The 19,840-nt window shown below is 43.5% G+C and overlaps 1 protein-coding gene across 3 annotated transcripts in view; it reads left to right on the plus strand.

Moving 5' to 3' along the window:
* Positions 1–19,840, plus strand: part of PLA1A (phospholipase A1 member A) — a 40,371-nt gene that overhangs the window by 10,481 nt on the left and 10,050 nt on the right. For all 3 annotated transcript variants that reach the window (XM_038582935.1, XM_038582932.1, XM_038582934.1), the window contains 7 exons: positions 3,471–3,659; positions 10,882–11,083; positions 12,860–13,037; positions 13,535–13,643; positions 14,577–14,678; positions 17,013–17,102; positions 19,534–19,701. In XM_038582935.1, the coding sequence (XP_038438863.1) occupies positions 3,587–3,659; positions 10,882–11,083; positions 12,860–13,037; positions 13,535–13,643; positions 14,577–14,678; positions 17,013–17,102; positions 19,534–19,701 (922 nt within the window). In that variant the 5' untranslated portion in view covers positions 3,471–3,586. The remainder of the gene's footprint in view (positions 1–3,470; positions 3,660–10,881; positions 11,084–12,859; positions 13,038–13,534; positions 13,644–14,576; positions 14,679–17,012; positions 17,103–19,533; positions 19,702–19,840) is intronic.

Raw genomic sequence — 19,840 nt, forward strand, 5'->3', positions numbered from 1 at the left:
GTGTGTGTGTGTGTGTGTGTGTGTGTGTGTGCTTGTGCCTGTGGATGCAATATTCACTTCAGATTGGAATGGAACCTGGCAAAACATTGGACTTCCCAAAAATTGAGTAGGATGGGGCTTGAGCCATTTTGAGTTGGGCACTAAAATTTCACAAGATAGCCTATCTAATGGGATTTTATGCAACCTTTAAGAAAAAAAAGAACGAGGCAGGTGTAAAGTATTTTGTTGAGTGTGAAAAGCAAGGTACAGAAGGGTTTGTGTAGAGGTTCAGTAAGTGGGTAAAAAATTTCCAAAAGGATGAGATCGAATATATGTAGAGGAATATGCAAGAAAACGCTAACAATGACTGCCTTCTGCTGGGCCTGCAAGTGGCAGGGGTGAAGGTCATTTGCTATTTATTTATTTATTTATTTATTTATTTATTTATTTATTTATGTTTTTTTATTTAATATTTATACCACATGGTTTTGTGCTTGATTTTTAAGAAAGCCATATACATGTACAACTACTAAAAAACACACTTTGAAAATCAATGTGACTTCATTTTGTAGTCCTAAGCTGGTGAGGCCTAGAAATATTTCCTAGAATGAGTCCCTACTGGTTATGATATTAGTTCATAGGCCTGCGCCCCACCCCCCAGCGAAGGCAGTGATGCCACAGACACGTGCGGACACACAAACACAAGTAATTAAAGGGATAGTCCCATACGGAACTGTCAGCTAGGGATCCTGCCAGGAGGCGAGAAAGCTGGCAATCTGAACTGGGAACAGGCAGACAAGGAAGGCTGAAGGGGATTCAGTGGACTCCAGGGTGGCAGCCTAGAGGCCTCCCTCTCCTCTCTCCAGTCCCTCCCTCCTTTTCCTCTTCTCTCTCTGTCTCTCTCATTTTTTTTCCAAACAAATATTTAGTGAGCACCTATTGTATGCCAGACGGTGTTCTAAGTGCTGAGCATGTAGCAGGGGACTCTGGGTACCGAACACACATCCTTGGACTCTTGTTTGCTGCCTCGTGTTCTTGGATCCCAGGCAAATGAAGCCATCTGACTGCACGAGACAATGCGGACCAAAGTGTTGTCTCAGCTCAGGCCCGTTGCCACTGCCCTCTCCAGACGAGCACACCCTACCAGATGTACCATGCCTTCTCCCTTAGCAAATATTGAGCACCAGCTGTGTGGCAGGCACTGTACTAGGCTCTAGGGATACCTCACTGAGCAAAAGACATGAGAATTTTGTCCTGAGGCTGACATTCTCCTTGAGGGAGACAGACCGTATACACTGATTATAATTGGTGTTCCCTCAGGGTCTCCTGATAGAAGGTCTCTATCCTCACCTTCAAAAATCTGCCACCACCACCCCCTTCCTTGGTCCCTTCCAGCTGTGCTCCCCATGCTGCTGGGCTCTTTGAGCTTCACGCTCATCTCTGGTAAAATGGAGATGACTGTAGGAAGAGTTAGCAGAAAACTAGTGATTCTAGCATGTGTACAATCCTCTGAGGAGCGTGCTGGGACTGCAGAGTCCTGGGCTCAACGCCAGAGATTCTCATTCAGTGCAGCTGGGTTCAGGTCTCCTGGATGAGGCTGAGGCTAGTGATCCTGCGTGGGAGCACTCCAACCCCACCTGAGGAGCACTGTTCTAGATGACAAAGGGGAGAGGGAAGGTGCTCTCTAAACGTCAGCTGTATTAATGTCGCTCCACAAGGAATACCGTGCTGGAATAACTGGAGTAACAGGCTTGACGTGCCAGCCTTGGAGGTGATGTGAATGGCTATGAAAATGGAGCCCTCAATCTGCTGCTACAGAGAACCTAATCAATTGATGGTCCCAGTTGCTGCCTTTCTGGATCTACCCTCGTCTTTGTGTTGACAATGACCCCAGCTAGTGACTGAGCCGGGTAGAGATGCTCAGCCAAGTTCATTCCTATAAGACACAGGACTGCATTGACAAGAAATTTCAGTTTGAGGATTCCCCAGTTCCCTTGCCAGAACATTCCAGGAAATGAGGCAGTGCAAGACTGTTCCTATGCTTTCCTCTCTCCTTCCCCTCTCCTTCACAGGTGTCAGGCCTGCATCACAGTCTAAGGGTTGTCTCTAACTTCTCTAGCTCCCCTTATCCTTGACACATGTTACCTCCAGTAAATCTCTTACATGTCTAGTCCCATCTCAGTATCTCTTCTCTGAGGACCGGGACTGCCACACCTGGCTGGTGTGTGACCCCAGAATAGCCTTCAGTAGTGCCCTGTTTATCGCCCCCTTTCCTTCCTGGTGGCAGCAGTGCTTGGCCTGTGGGATCACATGCACAAAGGGAAGCAAGGGCTGCCCCCTCCAAAATCATTTTATCCTCACTTGGGTAGGTCTGGCATGGCCATGCTGGCATGGCACCCATGCCTCTCTGGGGGTCGTTACTGTCTGGTACATGTCAGACCATGGCCACTGGGGTTAGTTTGTCCTAACTCCACATGACCTTATGCAAGTTATTCAACCTCTCTATGCCCTACAGCTATACTCACCTCACAGAGCTATTGTCCAAGAGGTTTAGTACTGCCCTGTTGTCGCAGTGTGCTCGAAGGAGCATTGGGCAAGTACCTTGCCTTCCCCTTTCTCCTGACCTGCTTAAAACTCGCTCCCTGTGGTTTCTATCACTCCTTTGGGTGAAGAGGCCATATGGTATACTGGAAACGCCCTGGTTCCAGGCCAGCCCAGTCACTTCTAGCAACGGGGTTTCTATAGGTCACTTTCTTTCACTACTGTTCAGTTCCTTTATTTGCAAATTTTAAGAAGTTGAACATCTCTTTTTAGAGGTTGGGCTTTACTTCTAGCTCCAAGAGTCTATGAAGGGATAGTACTCTCAGAGGCAAATGTCATATTCTTCTACACTTTCCTGTTAAATGTATACGAGACACGTATTGGTTCAGTTCTATTCTAGGCCCTGGGGATCCAAAACTGAAAGGGGGATGCCCGGGTGGCTCCATCTGCTTTTGGCTCAGGTCATGATCCCAGGGTTCTGGGCCTGGGCCCAAAGTCCTCCGAGCTCGCTGCTCAGTGGGGCGTCAGTTTCTTCCTCCCCCTCTGCTACTCACCCGTCCCCTACTCATGTTCTCTCTCTCTCTCTCTCAAACCAAAATCAAAAACCCCCACAAAAAAACTGAAAGGAGATGGTCTTTGACCTCAAGTTGCTGAGTCTTCCTAGGGAGACAAACAAGTCCACAAATGATTCCAGTACGACGACGGTTTTGTCACCACCTAGAAGATGAAAGACTTCTGCCTCGATTTTTACTAACATTTTACAATAGGAAGTGGGAGAGGTACAGGAAATCATTTCCTGATGATGTTTGGCTCAGAGAGGAAGGACAATGTGTTTCAATGTCCCTTGCTTTAAAAAGAGAAAACAAAAGTGTACTTATTTTCATAGAGAAGAAGAAACCAAAAAACTGTGAAGGTTAAACAAATAGGGAGAGTTTATTTTTCTTCTGCAGGTCAAGAGGCCAGTTAATGATTACTGAGACCCAAGCGAGTATGTGGTGTCCAAAACTTCAAGAGGCCGGTTAGTAGGAGTCGGCTTCACCCCAGCTCTGGGACTTCCAGCTCAGCGATGCCCCCGGGCCTCAGGGAGAGACACTTCTGCTCGTGGGGGCTCCTTCTGTGGCTCAGCATTGGAAGTGCAGGTAATTCGGGAGCTCGGGCCTTGAGTGGCATTTCTTTCAGTCAGTGGTTCTGTTGCTTAAGCCATCTATTTATGCAGTGCTAACCTTTGGAAGGTCCCCTAAAAGCCCTCTCTTGAGATGAATTTAGAAGAGGGAGGAAAAAAACCCTACAATCATAAAGGGACTGATGACGACCAGGACACCTTCCCAAGTGTCTTGTTCTTGTCCTCTTTTCTCCAAAAGCTGCATTATAATCCTCTTTGCCCGGCACAAGCCAGGATGAACATCAGAAAACAAACCTTGTGATCCCTGGGTGGCGCAGCGGTTTGGCGCCTGCCTTTGGCCCAGGGTGCGATCCTGGAGACCCGGGATCGAATCCACGTCGGGCTCCCAGTGCATGGAGCCTGCTTCTCTCTCTGCCTGTGTCTCTGCCTCTCTCTCTCTCTGTGACTATCATAAATAAATTAAAAAAAAAAAAAAGAAAGAAAACAAACCTTGATCGATTCCAAAATATGATTGACATCCACCCTAAAAATATCCACTGTGCCAAGATACATTTAATTTTAAAATTTAAAATTTCCTGACTAAAGAAGATTTTTGTCTCTGAGAAGAATAGATGTCCTTGCTAATCTGCCGACCCAAATCAAATTCAGGTTTGTCGTCTTCCCTGGGAGGACTACGATAGCTCATCCCTGCTAACCACAGATGACAGGATGGCCTTTAGAAAACATTCCCGCAGGTGCTACTTGCATCTTACCTTTCCCCAGGTAAAAAGTCCACCCACCACGCCTGCTGGTTTATTTATTTATTTTTTAATGATAGTCACAGAGAGAGAGAAAGAGAAAGAGGCAGAGACATAGGCAGAGGAAGAAGCAGGCTCCATGCACCGGGAGCCTGATGTGGGATTCGATCCCGGGTCTCCAGGATCACGCCCTGGGCCAAAGGCAGGCGCCAAACCACTGCGCCACCCAGGGATCCCATGCCTGCTGGTTTAATGTAGCAAATCTAAACACTCCTGTGGCCTGGAGGTTCTCCTGCTGGTGAAGATCCCTCTCCTCCCGGCACCGGTCCTCCCCTGTGGACCCCCTCACTCCCCAAGTTCCCCATAACAGGCCCCCATTCAGTTGTGTCACAAGACATTTAATTGTCCGTGCCCAGCTTTAGAATGTGTCAATCCTTCTGCCTGGAGCTGCTCATGCCTTTTTGTTCATCTATGCTCCTCACACCTCCCAGAAAGTCTGCCAGCATTCTCCCTCTCTTGCAACACCTCCTGCCTCTACTCCATACCCTTAACTGCCCAGATGTTCAATGAGTAGGACAGCATTCACCTCCGGCATTGAAGGGTGGCTTTTAAAAGGTGCTGCTTAGCTGCATGGGTGCTTTCCCTTAAGCGCTTATTTGTGTGTGTGTATAAAACGGCCTCCTTATATCTTGTGTGTGAAATTCTTCCATATGAACATACATGGGACCCCTGGGTGGCTCAGTGGTTTGGCACCTGCCTTTGGCCCAGGGCATGATCCGGAGTCCCTGGATCGAGTCCTGGGTCAGGCTCCCGGCATAGAGCCTGCTTCTCCCTCTGCCTGTGTGTCTCTGCCTCTCTCTCTCTGTCTCTCTCTCTATGTCTATCATAAATAAATGAATAATAATTAAAAAAAAAGAACATACACAGCTATCTTGTTATTTGAAATGGCTGTTCATACACAATATACTAGATCTGAAAGGATTTCTATCTTCTACGTTTTTGATAGACGTGGGAAATATTGCCCTGCAAAGAAGGTATGACCATTTACTAGTAAGTATGCGAGCATGGCTGTTTCCCCACCTCTCAGCCAATGCTTTGTAGTATCAGACATTTTTCATATTGTCGCCTTGATAGAAAAAACAGTATTACATTGTCGTCTTAATTCTTACTTCTTATTATGATTTGTGCTTCTGGTGTCTTGTTTAAGCAATCTTACTCTAAAGACACTTTTTCGTATTTTCTTCTAAAGCCCCATGTGCTAGCCTAATCAGACTAAGATCACCAGGGACAAATTCTTTAATCATGGTGTGTTTTTAAATATAATGCTGAATTTTATTTTGCCACAATTAAAAAAAATTTTTTATGTATTTACATGTATATTATTTGCACATATGTCCATAAAAAATTTATCCATCAGTTTCTTTTCTTGAGTTACCCTTGTCCTGTTGATACTAGGATTATTATTACCTCATGAAATAAGTTTTTATTCTATAAACAGTTTATATAAGATAAAGATTACTTATATTTTAAAGCAGTGGAGTTCTCAAATAAAACCACCTAGCTCTAGTGTACTTTAGGGCCAGAGAAGACTCTTGATTACCAGTTTAATGTTTGGATGCTAATAGTTTTATTTGGGCTTATTATTCCTTCTTGATTCGGTTTCACTAAATCACATTTTTCTAGAAAATTATCCATTTCTTGTAAATGGTGCAATACATTTGGGAATTTTTAAAAATATATTTTTTTATCTTTGATGTTCTGCTGTTACAATCTACTGATAGCTAGATAGATAGACACATAGATACATAGATAGATACATAGATTTATTTATTTATACTTTTAAAAATTTATTTGATAAAACAGGGGGGCAAAGGGAGAGAGAGAATTCTGAAGCAGACACCAGGCTAAGCATAGAGACTGATGCGGTGCTCAATCCCATGGCGCTGAGCTCATGATCTGAACAGAAATCAAGAGTTGGGTGCTTAATCGACTAAGCCACCCAGGCGCTCCTATTTGTTTTTTATCTCACTCATTACCCCAAGTGTAATTTTTGATTGGAGAACTCATATGTTTTTTTGATTATGGAAAATTTTTAACCATTATCTTTTCAAAATATTGCTTCTTTTCCTATTCTCTTCCTTTAGAGAACAGCTACTGGATAAAAATTGGAACCTCTCCATCTATTGTCTATACATTTTAACTATACTTTCATGTTAAAAGCTTTTAACTTCTGTACTGAATATTATAGTATTGATTCCTTTTTTAAAAAAATTTTTTAAAGATTTTATTTATTTATTAATGAGAGATACAGAGAGAGAGGCAGAGACACAGGCAGAGGGAGAAGCAGGCTCCATGCAGGAAGACCAACATGGGACTCAATCCCGGGTCTCCAGGACCACGTCCTGGGCCTGCTGGAAGGCAGGCGCCAAACTGCTGAGCCACCCAGGTGTCCCTGATTCCTTTTTTATTTTAATGGTCATCTTTTTCATTTCCAATTTTCGAACTAGTTTTTTCCTAAATACCTTAATTTATCATTTATGCATGTTTTTATTTCATAATTTCTTATGTTCCATCTTTATTTTTAACCTTGAAGATTCTCAGCATACTTATTTTAAAATCTTTGTCAAAGGCTTTTATTTTATTTTATTTTTTTTAAAGATTTTATTTATTTATTCATATTGACAGAGAGAGAGAGGCAGAGACACAGGCAGACGGAGAAGCAGGCATCATACAGAGAGCCTGATGTGGGACTCGATCCAGGGTCTCCAGGATCATGTCCTGGGTTGCAGGCAGCGCTAAACCGCTGCGCCACTGGGGCTGCCCCTGTCAAAGGCTTTTAAAATATTATTTTACCTGGAATGAATTCATGGTTCACTTATTGGCTTTATTGACTATCTTGGTAAACATTCAATTTCTGTATATATTTAGACACTTTTTAAGGATTTTATTTATTCATTCATGAGAGACAGAGAGAGAGACAGAGATACAAGAGGGAGAAGCAGGCCCCCCGTGGGGAACCGGATGCAGGACTCGATCCCAGGACCCTAGGATCACGACCTGAGCCAAAGGCAAGCCACCCAGATGTCTCTGTATTTAAACATTTTGTTTGCAGGATTTAAAAAAGTAAACTCATTACTGAAATACAGCATATATACAGACAAGTGCACAGATTATTAATATACAGATTAATGGATTTTCAGAGTGAATTCCCCTGTGTAACTATCATCTGGATCAAGAAATAGAACATTACTAGGTTCTTAAAACCCTTTGCACATATCTCCTCTCTCTTAAGCACTACCAACCCAAAGATAACTAGTATCTTGACTTCTAACATAATAGATGAGTTTCATTTCAATGTTTAAGAGAAGCTTGTGTCTGGCCTCTCCCTACTTTCTCCCATCACCCCCTTCCCTTCTCTTCTTACTTTCTTTCTTTCTTTTTTTTTTTTTTTAGATTTTATTTATTCATTTGAGAGAGAGAGAGAGAGAGACAAAGCAAGAGTAGGGGTAGGGGGGCTGGGTGGACTCCCTGCTGAGCCCAGAGCCCAACTAGGGGCTTGATCCCAGGACCCCTGAATATCATGACCTGAGCCGAAGTCAGACACCTAATTGACTGAGCCACCCAGGCACCCTCCCCTCACCCCTCATCTTTAGACTGTCTTCTCCAGTTCAGCTCAGATCTTATTAGTGAGGCCTCCTCTTTCCATCCTGCCTCCCTAAATAAAGCTATAAGCCCCAGTCAAAAAGTCAATAGCAATGTTTTTTTGGTTATATTGCTTTTGTTTTTAGCTTCCTTTACTGAGTTGCAGAGCCCCTCCCTACCTCACAGGGGCCTGGTGCTGACCTTCCACACCTAACATGGAGCACTCTAGGATCCTGCTTACTTCACAGAGCTGAATTCTCACAACCATTGCCTTCTGCCAAACTAGGAACCCAGCACCATACTGGAATGGTGACATAATCTTTATATTTAAGATTGGCTATGTCTTTCTCTCTCTCTTTTGATTTTCAACTGTGATTAGTCTTTAGTTGGAGTGGTGGTTGGGGAGAAGGGATATCTGAGCATGATTCACTGTGCCACCTTCCATACTCCCAAGTGATCAAAAGTTTTATTCTATCATATGCAAATCTTGGCAATTTTCTCTCCTCCTTTTGAAACTTTGTAACTTTCATCCCATTTTATTGTCTTGTTTCCCTGGCTAGGACTAGACCTTCCAGTACAATATTTCATAGAAGCACTGATAACAGATATTCTCATTTGTTCCCAGTTCTAAATGGAATGCTTCTAACATTTCATCCCAAGTATGGTCATTGCAATAGATTCTTGGTAGATACATTTTCTTAAGAAGTGTTGGGTATTAAATTCTACTGTGCTTTTTCCTTCTACATCTATTAAGAGGAGCATATGGGCTTTTTTTCTTTAAATTTTTATATGTGAATTACATTAATACATCTTCTAATGTTAAGCCATCTTTTCATCCATTGGATTAAACCCTGCTTGGCCATGATGTGTGTTTCATTCTTGTTATCTTTGATGGGCTTAAATTTGCTGATAATTTATTCAGGGTTTTTATGTCTGTGTTAAATAGTGAAATTGGCCTTTCCTTTCTCCTGTCCTTGACCAGTTTTGATATCCTGGCTATTATCATAGAATGAATTTATTTATTTATTTAAAAGATTTTATTTATTTATTCATAGAGACACACACACAGAGAGAGGCAGAGACACAGGCAGAGGGAGAAGCAGGCTTCATGCAGGGAGCCCGACGTGGACGTGGGACTCGATCCGAGGTCTCCAGGATCACGCCCCAGGCTGCAGGCAGCACTAAGCTTCTGCACCACTGGGGCTGCCCCATAGAATGAATTTAGATTCTCCAGAACAGTAATAAGAATTGAAGGATTGGTAGAATTTTTCTGTAAAACTGTCCAGCCTGCTAGAGTTTTTTGATAAATAGATTGAAAACTATGGTTTCAATTCCCTAATGCTACAGTTTTAACATTTGACTTTCCATTTTTTCTTTCTTAAGTTTCAGAAAGGTAAATTTTTCTAGGAAATTGCCGATTTTCTAGGAAAATATTTGTATTTTGAACTTTTGGGTGGGTATAAATATGCTCTTTTATGGTTTTAAAAATCTACAGTAGGGATCCCTGGGTGGCGCAGTGGTTTAGCGCCTGCCTTTGGCCCAGGGCGCGATCCTGGAGACCCGGGATCGAATCCCACGTCGGGCTCCCGGTGCATGGAGCCTGCTTCTCCCTCTGCCTGTGTCTCTGCTTCTCCGTGTGCCTATCATAAATAAATAAAAAATTAAAAAAAAAAATCTACAGTAGATTTTTAAACTATATTGTTTACTTGTGACTTCCTTCTTTTTTTTTCTTACTCTGTCTTATCAAAGGTACATCTAGTTTATTATTCTTTCCAAGAACTTGCTTTTCATGTTTATTGTGTGTGACAGATACTATTCTAGGCAGCACAGTGAGCAAAATGGATAAAAATTTCTGCCTTCTTTGAAAGTATATCCTACTATAGGGAAATCAAAGAATACACCTAAATAATAAACTAGTGAATTCCATGGGAGATTAGAAGGGGATGATTGCTATAAAAGGAAATGATCAGGATGAGGAAGATTGAGAGAACTTGGGTGTGGGGCACAGGCAGATGGCAATTTAAACAAGGTAGTTACATTTGACAAGCAAAGACTTGAAGGAGAAGAGAGCGTTAGCCAGGTGGCTGTCTGTGGAAAGACATTCCAGGCAGAAGGGATGGCCAGTGTAAGCACCTTCAGGTGGTCTAAGACTGTGTAGAGGGAAAAGAGCTAGGAGGACAGGTGGTCAGAATGGAAAAAGCAGTAGTTGGACAGCAAAGTGCTCCCAGAGCCTGTGGCTTAGATCATTCAGGGCTTTAATCCATTGTTAGGACTTCAGATTTCATTCTGAGGGAAATGCCTCAGAGGCATGTTTTGCATAGAAGTGTGACCTTTGACTTAATTTTGGCTTGCTGTTGGCTATCTACTCCATGTGTCTTCATGTCTTTCCTCTTTGTCTGTATCCAAATTTCCTCTTACAAGGACACCAGTTATACTGGATTAGGACCCATCCTGTTGGCTTCATTTTAACATAATAACCTCTATAAAGACTCTATCTTGAAAAGCAGTCACATTCTGAGGTCCTAAGTGGTTAGGACTTCAACATATGGAGTTATGGGGGTAACTCAGTTTATCTCATAACAATATCCACTTCACCATGGCCTTTAATCTGCTCTAGTTGAGTAACAGTCATATCCTTTTCTGGCATTGTATCTTTAGACATGGAAACTATGCACAGGTTTTGGTTACAGAAGTGATGTCTTTATTAAATTAATCTGAATATTGCACTAGCTGATTTATAATAAATGCTTGTAAGCCTCTAGTTCTTTCTTCTTCTCAAGAACACTTTTCTTCCTTCTAAGAACAGATGAACTCACCTTGGTGATCTTTCTTGTTTTTCTTTTTGTTTTTTTCCTCCAGGAGATGCACCTCCTACCCCACAGAAAAAGTGCACTGACTTCCAGAATGCTAATCTTCTCCAAGGCACCAATCTCAAAGTCCAGTTTCTCCTCTTCACCCCTTTGGAACCCAGCTGTGGGCAGCTAGTGCAGGAAAGTGGTGACATCCAAAACTCTGGGTTTAATGCCACTCTGGGAACCAAACTAATCATCCATGGATTCAGGTGGGAGTAATCAGCCAATAGAAACATCTCAGCTAAAAACTAGAGAGTGACCAGATGCCATAGGAAGTTAGTGGGGAGCAAGAGGAGAAATGAATTTACTGACAGTCCCATGTTTCATCTCTCACCTCTTGTTGCTTTTGAAGGTATTTCAGATCAACATGAGCACACACTGCATTGTTTATTCTTGTTGGTCATGTGCATTACTTCTCTGCTCAGTCTTGTCCAAATGCACTCAAACACTAAATATGTATAACCCTGGGCAAATTGCCCTGGCACATAGAGCCTTGGTTTCCATATCTGAATAAAAGGGAAGTTGTAGAGATGGTCTCAGTGATCCTTTTCTCCCTGAAGCATGGGTTAGATGATTCATCTCAGCCAATGAGGTCAGAGGCTTTGTGCAATTGGGGTAACAGCATGGTGTTTTTATCCAGGAGTTTATTTCCTCTTCTTCATTTCTTCCCTAGTTTCATGATTTAAGAAACTTCTACGCATTGGTGCTGCTTCCATCATCTCCTGAGGTTAACCTTTCTCAGATGCTAGGTGCTTCTCTTCTTCAATTTCTTTGATGCCCTACAGTCCAAATTTTGTTATAATACTGAGTCTCAATTCAACCACCATCCTTCCTTCCAACATCTTCTCTCTAGAGCCCATCAACAAGGCCAGAAACAGAAGAAGGTTGGTGGGGGGAAAGAGGGAGAATGCAGTGAAACAGTAGCAGTATAAAGCAACTAGAGATGGGGGTGTCCAATGAAGAAGTGGACACAAAGGCACTGCACAAAGTATCACCATTTCATGGTCTCTGGGTTCTCTCTGCTTCTCAAATCCCTGGACTCCAGGGACCCAGCCACATCTCTCCTTAGGCATTCTTCTTCACTCTTGTGCTAAAGTATCTCCTCTAGCAAATCTTATATTCAACCACTATCCAAGGCTGGGTGTGTATCCCCAACCCCGAGATAGCTAAAAGAGCTGGAGAGCTCAGCAGGCTGTTACTGTGTCTGCTCTTAGATCCTTTGAATCCACATTCTATGGCATACACGTTTGTGCTCCTCTGCCCACAGGAGCATGCTCTTACTGTTCCCTTACTGTGGGCCATTGAGAAAACTTCTCCCGATTTCAATCTCTTGGGAAAGTTTTATGAAATTTTTTCTATCACTCTCCTTTTCCTAGAAAAGCCCTATTACACTGTAAGTTCCAGAAGAATAGAAAATGTATCTCGTTTTTCTTTATTTCTCACAAAGCACATAGCATACTGCCTGGCTCATTGAATTAATGAAAGGATGACCGAATGGACAAGTAAATAAAAACATCCCTCAAGGAGAGTGCTTATATTATAGAATGAGAATTAAGATTGCAAAGCATAACTCTAAGGTACAAAGTTACCTATTTTTCCCTATGATTAACACAAGCAGTGTCAGTGCAAATGGTTTTGTGTAGTAGACATTGCATAAACATGCCTGACTGAGGGTTGTTTGGGGTTGAAATCCAACCTAAGTTCTGAGCCCTGACATGAGGCTGCATCTACCTGGAACAAAAGGTACCCTTTAACAATTTACGCAAAGGTTCCATATACGTAGGCAGAAGCCCTGGTGACTTTGGGATTGCACTCTTCCTATGCTCAAAGTGGTATATGATTTATTGCCCATATACTCCTCTTATTTGTTTCCACCTTTTTTCTCCCTGGGTTTGTTCTGTTAATAGAGAGTGGCATTGTAATTTCCATGACAATGGACATTGGCCTGGGAGATAATTTTCCTATCCTTTCTTGGCCCTGTCTAGGGCCTTAGGTACAAAGCCTTCCTGGATTGATACATTCATTGGCACCCTTCTCCGGGCAGCAAATGCTAATGTGATTGCTGTGGACTGGGTATATGGCTCTACGGGTGTCTACTTCTCAGCCGTGGAAAATGTCGTTAAGCTGGGACTTGAGATCTCCCGTTTCCTCAGTAAACTCCTGGTAGGTGTTAAAGAGCTTGGTGTGAGTTTTGACTGGGAGGAGAAAGGGGACCCAAAGAAAGAGTCAACACATGAAGGGGAGCTTCAGGGTGGTAGCAGAGCCACCAGTAGCTTGTGGGTCTTCCCTTCCAAGCTCAACTTTACCACTTACAGTGTCGACTTTGCGCAAGCTGTTGACCCTATCTGAGCCTCCTGCTTCTCCTCTGTAAAATGTGCCACTCATGTCGGATAGGGAGTCTCTCAAGAGGGAGTGGCCATGGTCATTGCTCACACACTTTGGGCACCAAAGAGAAAGTGAGGCAGTCCTCAAGGTGGGGTATCTAGGAAGAGGGCAAGTGATGAATGGAATGAATTCTGACTTTTTACCCCAAAGCATATGTGAGGCATATGTCATGCCCAGAGCCCTTTGACTCTGAAGCTTCAGGGAAAAGTGTGATCCTGTGGGTCCAGAAGTCTGCTGTGGCCCAAATGCAATTCACTGTAAATGCCCCATTCTAGGTGCTGGGTGTGCCGGAGTCTTCGATCCACATCATTGGTGTTAGCCTGGGGGCCCACGTTGGGGGCATGGTGGGACATTTCTACAAAGGCCAGTTAGGCCGGATCACAGGTAACATTCTTGCCCATTCTCCCAAGTTTGGAGATAGAGAGAGAATGCCCAGGAAATGCCTCTGTTGAGGCAAGCAGAGGGGATCTTTGTTCTTATGATTATCTACTTCTGCTAAAATCTGAGGCCCTATGATCTCTAATGTCAGTTATTACCTAATATTACCTAATATTACTCTAATGCCTCAGTTATTACCTCTGTAAAATGAGTTGTAATAGCTCATTTCTCCTTGGCCCACTATGGAAATCACCTTTAGACAATTATGCTAAATACTTGCAAAAGCACTAGGGACTTTATGCTTCAGAAGCTACCCTCAACCAATAAAGGACTAGAGTTGTGTGGTAAATACCCTTACCTTCTGACCCTTCAGTGGGACAATTCTGAGTCATGTACTACAGAGCCTCTCAGAAGGGTCCCAGTGGGATGAGACCAAGTCACTCAAAGTGATAATCCATCCGTTAATTTTTTTTATACTCTGACTCATTTTTCTACTCCCTCACTATACTTCCTGTGATCAACTCCCAAATAAGCTACTTGTGCTTGAAATCCTTGTCTCAGGGTCTCCCTGTGTTGTTATGAAGACTAGCACAAGACCTGACACATAGTAACTGCTCAAAAAATTATAGCAGTTGTGATGAGTACATGTGGATTAAAATTACTTACATTAGCCCTTACCAAATGGTTGATGTTATCAAGCTTATTCCAGAGCCAGGGAAGCTGGGTCATTGAGAATCAGAGAGAACAGCGTGGGGTTTCCTGGGTACGATGGTCTTCTTGCCCTTGGGTCCTGAATACAGTTTCCTCTTGTCCTTGGGTCCTTGCTGGGGGACTCTAAGAGCTGACCAGGAAGGGCTGCCTTGAGAGATATGCGGTGGATCCATGAGGGTTCCTGTAGCTGAGAGGAACAGGGCCCCTGACATCAATCTGTCCCAGCAGGCCTGGATCCTGCTGGACCAGAGTACACCAGAGCCAGCCTGGAGGAACGCCTGGACCCTGGAGACGCCCTCTTCGTGGAGGCCATCCACACAGACACTGACAGTGAGGAGAAGCTGACCTTCCTGGGGTGGGAGGACTGAGCACGGCAGGGACTAGGAGGCTGGCATCTATCTGTGTCACCCTGGGCAGCTTCCCTCCCTCCTGAGCTTCTGTTGCAATGAGGAGCTTATCAGTGTCATCTTGATCTCTGATTACTACTAAACCTTGTGATGAGGCTGTGGGGGGAGGGCATTGCTGCCGGGCTGGTATATGGGAAAGTCACACTGCTTTTTCAGGGTGAATGTGGCCGGCCCCATGGGACTGGGACATTCCACTTCTAGGGCAGATCCTCAGGCCTGTCAGGATTTCCCTCCTCCCCAGGGAGGATCCCAGCCCTTCAGTGCAGTGAAGAATGAGAAACCTCCTCTCCAACAATGACAGGCATCGGAAAGACCCCCAACCCTAAATCTATTATGGCCAAATTAAGCTATTCTGACCAGTTAGGAAAGAGGATGGGCATTCCTCCTCATTTCTACTCTTTATGAAATGCTCAGGAGTCAGCCAGGCCTTGTGCTCGGCATGGTGGGTACAAGAAGAAATAATGCCTATCCCCCACCAGAAGAGTGTGCAGTTCAAGTGACAGGTGTCTATGTCTCATTCTTTTTGATCAGAAGCCTTCTTTTAGCACCCAACACTCAGATTTATAATTCTGGAAGAAACCCAAGCAGTCACATTATTCAACCCTCTTTCCCACTTTCATCATCTCACAGACAGGAAAGCAAAGCCCACAGGCCTCCACCTAGCTGTTGGGTGAACCATGTTAATTATCAAGGTTAACCTCTTCTGTTTCTAAATTTGCTGAATAGGGGACTTACTAGGTCCCCATTTACCAGAGCTAGGCCTCGCAGTCCCCTTCAGAGTTCCTCCTAGTGTGACCAGAGGGGAAAAAAGTATTCCATTTGTCTAATTTTTACTGAGCTATGCAGTCAGCCCGGAGAATACTGCAATGCACACGGCATTGAAGAAGGTCCCTGCCCACGTGGAAATATAGGCTTCATTGAGCAGGCATTCATTCATTACTCCCTTCAATAAATATTAGGCACACACATGTGACAGGCATGGTGCTGGTATTGGGGCTACAGCAGAGAAAAAGACAGGTAATGTCCCTGCTGTAAATTGCAGAGCTTATGGACGAGGAAGCAGATGTAATTACACCCTGTGAGCATGATGATGGAGGATGTGGGGCAGAGAGTGGGGGTGGGGACCTCTTTAGGTAAGGTTATTGAGCAAAGTCTGCTCAAGGAGGTGATATCTGAGGTGATATTATGCGGGTCAGAATGAGCCAGCCCTGGGAAGCGCTAGGAGAACATTCGAGGTGGAGAGAACAAGATGCCGGTGGGGACAGGAAAGCCAACCACGTGGCTACAGGACAGGGAGTGAGGCTGGAACCGGGCCAGGCTGGCCAAGGTGAGGAGCTGACGGCAAGAACAGAGGGGCATTAGGAGTTCCTGTAAAGATTACTGTGGCTGCTGTGCAGAGAGTCAGCTCCAGGGGACACTAAGGGAGGTTGGAGGCTCATTAGAGGTTGTTTGCAGTAGTGGTGTGGGCGAGAGGTGGTGGTGGCTTGCACAGAGGTGGGCGCAGGAGAGACGGAGAGAAGTAGAAAGATTCAAAGTATATTTTGGAGGTAGAGCTGACCAGACAGGTGATGGGCTAAGTGTAGGGAGTGAGGGAAAGGAATGAAGCAAGGATGACTTCTAGGTCTTTGCCTAACTCTTGGATAGATGCCATTAAACAAATAACATACGACCAATCACTTGCAGTAGTGATGGATGTGAGAAGGGGAAAGATGTTATGAAGGGGAAAGTTGGGGTCTTTGGTAACTAGCTGCCTCTGACCCAGTCTGAGGGGTCAGATATGGTCACGTGATGCGATGAGGGCGATAGTCTCTCAAACTAACCAGGTCATATTTTTGCTCAGTCAAGACAGCACAAAAATATGAGGGACACTGTGGAAATGTGGCTCCAAATATATATATATAAACTATTGCTCAAAATAAAATAAACACTTGCTTGACAAGGAAGTTTACCCAGCTTATGACATTTAGTGATCTGTAAGAACTTATATTAAGGGATATTTTTCCTGATTTTGTTAGACAAATATGAATATCTTCTCATGGCGTTATTCTTCTTGGCTTCCTTTCAGTGTAGATAAACGCCTGTAGAAAACTGAGGGCGTGTTCTGCAGTGTCACAGCACTTAAGGGTGAGGTGGGCACAGAGTGTGGGAGGGTGGCTCCCAAAGTTAGAGTTCAGGCTTTGCTGCCAGGGGACCCTGCGTTGGGGCCTAGAAAACATGCCCCTGCAATAAGAAATAATGGGGTTTTGCCTTCTTTCAGATTTGGGTATCCGGATTCCTGTTGGACATGTGGACTACTTTGTCAATGGAGGCCAAGACCAACCTGGCTGTCCCACCTTCATTCACGCAGGTCAGAAAGCCAGAAAGGGTTGGTATTTGGCTGCCCCAGAGGCTGGAATTCACCAACAGTTTTCATGTTGAGTCAGCCAGTGTGGGCCGCAGGAGGTCTTCCTTCTAGTGTCCTTTACTATGCCCCGTAAGACCTCTCGCAGCACTTATTGAATGGATGTCTATAGGAACCAGGGGAATTCTGGGGGAAGAGTGCCTGAAATTGAAAGCTTGCACCATACTTTTGCTGGTCTCCCCACTTCTTAGGTCCTACAGTGTATATCATCACTCCAGCCAATATTCTGTTCTTCCTGGGCCCCACTTTGTGGTATGGTCCACACTAGCTACATCTCCTGCAGAGCATAGTTGTGACAGGAGTAGAATGATACACCCAAAGGTGGCTACCTGAAGGATCAATTCCCCAAACTTATTAAATTTGACAGTTCTCCAAAATTGTTTTCAAGATAATCGTCTTGAGTACATTCAATGAATATACATTTCTTCTTTTCTAAATACACTATTGATCCTTGACCAACATGAGTGTGAACTGCACAGGTCCACTTGTACATGGATTTTTTTTATAAACACAATATAGTACTATAAATGTATTTTCTCTTCCTTATGGTTTTTAACATTTTCTTTTCTCCAGCTTACTTTACTGTAAGAATATGGTGTATAATATATATAACATGCAAGATATGTGTTAATCAACTGTTTATGTTATCAGTAAGGCTTCAAGTCAACAGTAGGCTATTAATAATTAAGTTTCGGGAGAATGAAAAGTTATACATGAATTCTCAACTGCATGGGAGGTGGGGTGCCCCAACACCCCTGTTGTTCAAGGGTCAATTATATTCTTCTGGAATGCTCTTTTGTTTTTTAAGATCTTATTTATTTATTCATGAGAGACACAGAGAGAGAGGCAGAGACATAGGTAAAGGGAGAAGCAGGCTCCCTGTGGGGAGCCTGATGCGGGACTCAATCTCTAGACCCCAGGATCATGCCCTGAGCCCAAGTCAGACGCTCAACCACTGAGCCACCCGGGTGCCGGTGGAATGCTCTTTTTGAATACATTCTTCTTAACATTATCTTAAATAACATTAAATTTGTCAAAAGCTAAGGATCAAGGGTTGTTTAGTCTTTTTATAGTCTTCTTATGAATATAGGCAACCTATCAGCATTTCTTCTTTTTTTCTTAGATTTTATTTATTTATTCATGAGAGACAGAGAGAGAGAGAGAGAGAGAGGCAGAGACACAGGTGGAGGGAGAAGCAGGCTCCATGCAGGGAGCCCGACGTAGGACTCGATCTCCAGTCTCCAGGATCACGCCCTGGGCTGAAGGCAGCGCTAAACCGCTGAGCCACCGGAGCTGTCCTATCAGCATTTCTTATGAGAATTTTATCCTGATTTGTTTACTACGTTTTTAGTCTTTTCCTGCTTTACCACATTTTTTAACATTTTAAGGATTCTTTTAACAATGTTATTGAATAACCCCTAATCTGATTTACCAAACTTAGTGATTTTCAAAAACATGTTTATTTTTATAATTTATAGATTTCCTAGCATTTTTTCTCAGATGGGATAGTTTGGTTTTATGACCTTTGGATATATTTATGTGGCATTTTAGTTGGCCCTTTTCATTTTTCCTCATAACACAATTGTAAGAAGGGTTTAGTTTGTGTTCCCCAGCTCCCTGTTGCAGCTGGAAGGAGCTTGCCCATAAAGAGTGTCCCAACCATAGGGGAAGGCAAGTTAACACAGGCTCAGATTTGGTTGCTGGTCCCAGAATAGGGAGTGGTGGTCCCAAGATGAAGGGAGAATGTGAAGACCCCAGAACCCTAAAACGGTAGCTCACCATAGACCTCTTAGCCCAGCAATTCATCCAGTGTGAGTTACTTCAAATTTTTATACAGTAAACAAGGTTTTTTATTAAATTGGGACATTTGGCACATTCAGTGTATCAGTCATTTGGCCAGGTAAACTCGGAAGCACATTGACTTTCAGATTTACCATGAACTGCGGCTGACTCCCTTGATCATCTCATTGCTAGGCTGAGTATCATGAGGTTGTAAAAAGTTTGATTGTGTAGGTGACTATGAAGAAGCTAAAATGTGCAGGCAGATATTCATTGTGAGAAGTTGGTCAAGATCACCAAATCCCCGTAAGCTCCCATTTTCCAAAAGAGCGTTTGCATGATTATGAAAGATGGGTCTCAATTTAAGTAATTTTTTTGATAGATTAAGCTTAGGTATCTCAGGAAAATTAAAAAGAAGAGGGAGAATGTAGTAACCATTTCCATTAACATTTTAAAACGTGGTTCAGGAGACTTCCTGCTGGAATTTAAAATTTATAGCCTGCTGGAATATAAAATTCAATAGAATTACAATAAGTAGCATGGAGGGGTTTTCATTTGTCTTAAACTAAAACCATGGTTATATTTTTCCCCTGTTCAGGCTACAGTTACCTGATCTGTGATCACATGAGGGCTGTATACCTCTACATCAGTGCCCTGGAGAATTCCTGTCCACTGATGGCCTTTCCCTGTGCCACCTACAAGGCCTTTCTTGCTGGACAATGTCTGGATTGTTTTAACCCTTTTCTGCTTTCCTGTCCAAGAATTGGTAAATGCCACCCCTTTGGCAATTTGGGGCAAGTTCAAGTCTTGCTAGTTGTCACCTCTGTAAGTCCTGATTTCCTATGGTCAAGAAGTCTATCCAACTGGATAAGGAAATTCACTGATCGATGTTCAGCCTATTTCCA

This window comes from Canis lupus, chromosome 33, assembly GCF_011100685.1.
Source record: "Canis lupus familiaris isolate Mischka breed German Shepherd chromosome 33, alternate assembly UU_Cfam_GSD_1.0, whole genome shotgun sequence".
Lineage (NCBI taxonomy): Eukaryota > Metazoa > Chordata > Mammalia > Carnivora > Canidae > Canis > Canis lupus.